Source organism: Limulus polyphemus, unplaced genomic scaffold (assembly GCF_000517525.1).
Source record: "Limulus polyphemus unplaced genomic scaffold, Limulus_polyphemus-2.1.2 Scaffold61, whole genome shotgun sequence".
Classification (NCBI taxonomy): Eukaryota; Metazoa; Arthropoda; class Merostomata; order Xiphosura; family Limulidae; genus Limulus; species Limulus polyphemus.
In genome coordinates this window covers 644,029-650,973 of record NW_013665671.1, presented here as the reverse complement: position 1 = coordinate 650,973, position 6,945 = coordinate 644,029, and the positions used below count along the sequence as shown (strand labels likewise).

The 6,945-nt window shown below is 35.1% G+C and overlaps 1 protein-coding gene across 3 annotated transcripts in view; it reads left to right on the top strand.

Moving 5' to 3' along the window:
* LOC106464541 (mucin-12-like) overlaps positions 1-6,945 on the top strand; it is a 154,946-nt gene that overhangs the window by 99,697 nt on the left and 48,304 nt on the right. For all 3 annotated transcript variants that reach the window (XM_022392737.1, XM_022392751.1, XM_022392744.1), the window contains one exon: positions 606-2,925. In XM_022392737.1, the coding sequence (XP_022248445.1) occupies positions 1,197-2,925 (1,729 nt within the window). In that variant the 5' untranslated portion in view covers positions 606-1,196. The remainder of the gene's footprint in view (positions 1-605; positions 2,926-6,945) is intronic.

The window sequence follows — 6,945 nt, the reverse complement described above, 5'->3', positions numbered from 1 at the left end:
ATCCTGGGGTGCCAAGATATCTCTTCTAAGTCTTGCAACAATATTCGGTCATATGACCTCTTTGTTCCCTACTGTATATATATATATATTTGTGTGAATGTAAACTACTTGTACCTGATGATGAGAAAACCTTGTCGAAACGTTGTACATTTGCTGTTATGTTATACTTATATTAAAGTTTTCTTCATTACCCATTCAAGCCGTCTCCAAGCATTATTAGTCTCAAAGTGGGTTCCTCGTCATCGAATTTAACTAAGACAATGTCATATCACCACTCTCGTCAATTAGGTGTTGAAGACAAACACTTGTATTAAGTTGTAGTTCTAGATAAGATTAATTCCCAACCTAAGGTTGGCGTTACATCAGAATAACTCTATCTATTAGTTAGTAATGGTGTCTTAATATGAATTTTCTGGCACTCACGAAATTTTTTAGAATACGTACACTTTTGTCGTTGTTATTCTTAGAGTAATTTGAGATATTCTTTAACCTGTATTGAATTTATACATTTATTTTAGATACCATATCCATTAGCCAAATAAGGAAGACATGTTTTTAGTTTTGAAACTTAGTGTTTGCTTGTTGTTGTTTTTTCTCTATTTTAGAGTTACAGGATGTTCTGCAGCACCATGTAAACGGAAGCATTCCATAGCAGGAAAGGATAATTCAGACGTGTTGATGAAAGCACACCAACAGTACAGTGACCGTAAACAATCAACTTCGCAAGATTTTAAAGAAACATTTAACTCTTTAGAATGTCGAGGAAAGAATGGATTGAGAAAAGAATCTGTAACAGGAAGAAATCAAACAGAAACCAAATCAGTGTATGACCAAAACACTTCGTCACGTAAAAATAAACAGACCAAATGTGTAAAACACATGGAGAAAAACAGATACAGGCACTGTGACCCAACGCGCGTACAGAAAAAAAATAGTCTGAAAAACGAACTAGCTCATAAAAAGACGTGTGCAGAACATAATGATGACAGCAAGTTTATTCGAAAAAATCTAAAAAAATCACATTATTCTCATAAAAAGATAAAACTTAAAACACCTAATGCATGTAATCAAAGTGCAAGTCAAGGAACGAGAGGAAAACAAATTTCAGGCAAAGAAAAAATTATTCGAAATTCAAAGCGGCGGGAATAGAACCAAGTTGCTCTAAAATTTTATGTAGTCAAACAAAAATAGAAGATATGGGAAAAGTAAATAGTAAAAAATACGAAGCACATGATAAAAAATCTGAAAAATGTTTAGGACTTCGAGAAGAAAAATATATTTTAGGTAAAATAAAGGACAAAGCAGCCTCCTTACAGATTATTGAAGATGTCAAAGATCAACAAGATTCTGATGCAGACGCTAAGAGGATTCTAGAAGCAGAAGCTGCCTTAAGAAGTCTCTCTGGGAATTTAGATGAACCTGAAAAGATGTCTCTCTTCGGAGAACTTGATGAAAATCTTATGTTTGAAAATTTGTTTGACAAAAAAGAGAACGAATTTGGTGAATCAGCTTGTGCTGCTCAGTCGAGCTCCTGGAAAGATGTTGTGACACTCAGTGCTTCTTTTTCTAGTAGCAACGAAAGATCTCCGGTTCAGTCACCAATGTTTTCTTCTCCTGACTGTGGCATCACTACTTCCCCTGATGATCAAATGGATGATGTTCTTTCTGATATCAAACCCAACGCACTTAATATTGAGGCCACAAATGAAAACGTAATTGATAGTATTGAACATGAAAAAGATTACTCTGTTCGGACTGAAAAATCAGAAATGTGTGATGTTGAAAACCTATTAAAGATTGAAGAAAAATGTGCAACTATACAATCTATAGGATCTTTTTGTTCTATGAAATTTAAAACCATGCCAGATGTTTTAGTGAGAGAAACTAATTACGAACCTGACAAAATCTATGAAGAAAGTATGCAGGTTGAAAACAGGTCTTCTTTATCGTGTGACACTGTTCCATTCCCAAACCCCTTAAATAATGACAGGAGTTTGCCACGTTTACTACCAGCTGAGGCTTATACAGAACAAAAACAGATATTTACTCATGCAGCATCACGGGTTTCAAATTATACTTTTTCTTCCCCGGAGATACCTCTAGCAGATGCAGAAAAGTTAGAAATAACCCTGGCGATTTCTGAAAGAAATAGCAGTTTTTCAATAATTCAAAATAATGTTTCAAGTCCTAATCCTAGTTCTTCACGGTCCTCCCCAGTGTCACTTTCTACTTCACATAGTTGCAGTCCTAATAGTACACCTCACTGTTCTACCAGTATATCATCATGTACTACCCAAACCACTATATCACCATGTACTACTCAAACCACTATATCATCATGTACTGCCCAACTTACAGATGTAATGAATTCTTCGTGTTTATCACACAGCAACATGGCCTCGTCTAAGGAGTTTCAGGAAATATCATCTTCATTTCATCTTATAGAAAATATACCCAAACGTCCAACTTCATCACAACTAACTTCTTTTGCAACCAAAGGTAACTCTCATTCCCACATCTCAAGTCCCACCTGTGGTGCTGAAAATGTATCAAACAGTTATGTTTCAACGCCGGCATCTCCAGTCCTGGGTTCTGGGCTAAACATCAAAAAGTACACTTCAGTAACTGCATTATTCCCACCTTCTAATGGTCCATCTCAGGTTCCAGTGTTTGTATACCCAGAAGAAAGACTAAATACGGCATCTGGAAAATCATCTATATTGGAGGACCATTTACTTCCTCTACCAGATGATGACAACCCTCTGATCATAGACGAGGAAGAAATTGAATCTAGTAATGAATTTGAGACCCTTCTCACTCCAGGACAATCCGCAGCTTTTTCACCTTCTACGAGCGCTTCTTCTAGTAACTTAGGCCAATTAGCCATGGAACCAGAAATCAAGTATTCCGACGGATGTTTCAAAGGTAAGCTAAGTCTGATCTTCACTGACATATTGTTATGTGTATGTTTCACTGAATCAGTCTACCTGATTTTAGTCATCTTATGTAAAATTCTACTACAAATTATAGTTCCTATAAAACGTATAAACACATTACATTTAAAAGCAACAAAAAATTTAAATCAGTCAAAATATTTTATATATACTCTTGATAACGCAATTATAATTATTTGTTTGTAAATCGTTGTGATTTGTTTCTTTCTACAAAGAAAATCTTGTTTTGTTAATATTAATATACTATTTAATAATAACATTACTCAAAAAAGTTAAGTTCATCAACTGGTTTCCACACCTCAGTAAATTGAGTCTATAAGTCCAGCATTACAAAGATCCCAATAACTAATTACTTTAATAGATATATTGCAAATTCAAAGCTACTTTCGATAAATATTATCAAAGACAACCAACACGTTTTTCCACCTTTTACTATTTGTTGTTAGCATTGAAAGTCACAAATTCTTTAAGTCTTTGTAAGACTAAATGATAAATGAGCTCAAAATCAGTTTATTGACTCTTTGAAGTCATACTAATAACACAAGATTTATCTCATAAAATGTACAAAAAAATTACGAAATGCTAAAATATAATTGTTCCCAAACTACTGGATGTTGGTAAACAGCTACCCACAGTACACGTAATTTGTATTCAAATGACGATTTTGTTGTTTTACATGAATATTAAGTATGATCTACAGGTAGTGTTTGTTTGTTTTTTAATAGGAGTTCTTTTGTTTTTGTTTTTTTTCATGCAATGGGTATGAATAAATTGTAGCTTACGAATGATTGAATTAATATATTTTAATGTCCATTATCTACTAGTGTCATATGTTTCTACAATAAATGGCACAAAGCACTATCACAAAACGGAAACTATGAGTGATATTACTTTTAACCATAGTGATGCAATTAGTTCTTCAAGAAGAAGAGACAGCCACTGCTACCCACTGTTGACAGCCTTGGTGCTGTGCTTGTTGACTATCTGCTACTCACTGTTGGCAGCCTTGGTGCTGTGCTTGTTGACTATCTGCTATTCACTGTTGACAGTCTTGGTGCTGTGCTTGTTGACTATCTGCTACTCACTGTTGGCAGCCTTGGTGCTGTGCTTGTTGACTATCTGCTACTCACTGTTGACAGCCTTGGTGCTGTGCTTGTTGACTATCTGCTACCCACTGTTAACAGCCTTGGGGCTGTGCTTGTTGACTATCTGCTACCCACTGTTGACAGCCTTGATGCTGTGCTTGTAGTCATCTGCTACTCACTGTTGACAGCTTTGGTACTGTGCTTGTTGACTATCTGCTACCCACTGTTGACAGCTATGTTGCTGTGCTTGTTGACTATCTGCTACTCACTGTTGACAGCCTCGGTGCTGTGCTTGTTGACCATATGCTACCCACTATTGACAGCCTTGGTGCTGTGCTTGTTGACTATCTGCTACTCACTGTTGACAGCTTGGTGTTGTACTTGTTGACTAGCTGCAACCCACTATTGACAGCCTTGGTGCTGTGCTTGTTGACTATATGCTACCCACTATTGACAGCCTTGGTGCTGTGCTTGTTGACTATCTGCTACCCACTATTGACAGCCTTGGTGCTGTGCTTCTCGACTATCTGTTACCTACTGTTTTCTTGCAACATAATTATCCCAGGTACTGTACTGCTCGTCGTGAAACATTACAAATTTGGATGAACACTCCTTCCCAATGCCGCAACGTATCCTTGGTCTTTGTGCGAAATTCGGCAGCCAGGCACAACAACCTTGAGAAATATACTTCGTTACTTTTAAAGATTCATGCAGTTTATGTTATTATATGAAATATGTTAATGCTACACATTACTTAATGTCTTACCTTCTTTTGTTTTTATGTTAAAGGTTTCATTAATAAATACATAATAAGAAATATCATTGAATTAGTGTTAAATTTGAAAATGGCTCCCGAATATTTATTAGACTTTAACTGTAACCATTTTTTCTCCAAAGAGCATCCATTAATGCAGATCCATTTGTTCAGTAACAATGACATTTTACCTATAGTAGTAATAAACCTTCATAACACCAAGTTTATTATTTTTATTCAATTGGACATTCTTTATAGCTTCTTCAAGAGCATTTCATTAAAACACAATCCCTAACTGACAAAAAAACCTTTATTTGGTTTAAATACTGGACTATTGAACCATGGCCTTCCTTCTTTATTCAAGTTTTTAGACTTTCTAAATTCCATACGCCCCAACATGCAATGACAAGAAGGGTATAGATTTTCTTGACGTTACCATAATGATAATAATATAAAATGTACCATGTTTCACAAACCAATTAGAAAACCTCTTTTTTCTAAAGTTCAACTTCCATCATCCAATAGCTTTCAAGAAAGGTGCAATTATTGAAGAATTGATTCGATCGCAATTGTAGTGAAAAAATACTACAAATTCTGAAGTAAGATCACTCCTTGTGAACAACGAATATCCACATTTTTTACGTCGAAAAAATTCAAGAATCCTGATGTGCAAAAATTAGCACCACACCTCCAACATGAAAAAATACAGATAAACCAGGTGGGAAAATTTTCCAAAGTTAACACAAAAAAGATTACTTTTACGGTACGTCTAATAGACGAAACTATTGCCAAGAAAATAAAAGCTATAATCAAGAAACTGCCAATTAAAGTTATAGAATGGCCAGGTCCAACCCTCAAAAGCCAACTTTCAAAATCTCAGTACACTATCCTAAATTGCAATAAAGACAATTGTATTACAAAAACGTGTTTACAGTCTAAAGATGGGTGTCTTGTCTCCATTGTTGTTTACCAGCTTACATGTAACATCTGCTATGATACGTACATAGAAGAAACCAGAAAAACCCTATACAAAAGGATAAGAAAACATATTGACACTCTTTATAAACAACAATATGAAAGAAGTACAGTTGCAGATCATTTTGTAACTAAACATGAACGAGTAACACCTGACATGAAACCACCATTCTCTGTACATCTCCTTACCAAAGCCATCAAGTATACAACATGGACGAGTAACACCTGACATGAAACCACCATTCTCTGTACATCTGCTTACCAAAGCCATCAACTACACAACATGGACAAGTAACACCTGACATGAAACCACCATTCTCTGTACATCTCATTACCAAAGCCATCAAGTACACAACATGGATAAGTAACACCTGACATGAAACCACCATTTTCTGTACATCTCCTTACCAAAGCGATCAAGTACACAACATAGACAAGTAACACCTGACATGAAATCACCATTCTCTGTACATCTCCTTACCAAATCCATCAAGTACACAACATGGACAAGTAATATCTGACATGAAACCACCATTCTCTGTACATCTTCTTACCGACGCCATCAAGTACACTGACAGAAAATTTAAATAAGGTCTTCTCATCGAACAACTACGACCACAGACGAATATGGACAAATTATGACCTTTATAATTATAATTATTTTATTTTATCATCTTAACATTTGTTATTTCAATCTGTAACTTAGATAGAAATTTGTTTACTACAGGTAGCAGTTAATTATTTCAACAATTTCGATGACGAGGAACCCACTTTGAGACTATTAATGCTTGGAGACGGCTTAAATGTGTCATGAAGAAAAACTTTAACATAAGTTTAACATAACAGCAAATGTATAACATTTCGACAAGATTTTGTCATCATCAAGTACAAGTAGTTTACACTGACACAAATATATATATATATATATACAGTAGGGAACAAAGAGGTCACATGACCGGATATTGTTGCAAGAATTAGAAGATATATCTTGGCACCACAGGGTGTTGGTTTAGAGTAGGGTTGTTTTGTTCAATTAAGATATATTCCTTGATTTCTCGTTTGTTTATGTTTGGTTCTTTGTTTAAAATTACTGTGTTTTTAATAGATATACTATGTTTTTTTAGTTGCAATGGTGGAAAACGTGGGACGTTTTTTTTTATCGTGTTCTGTGAATCTG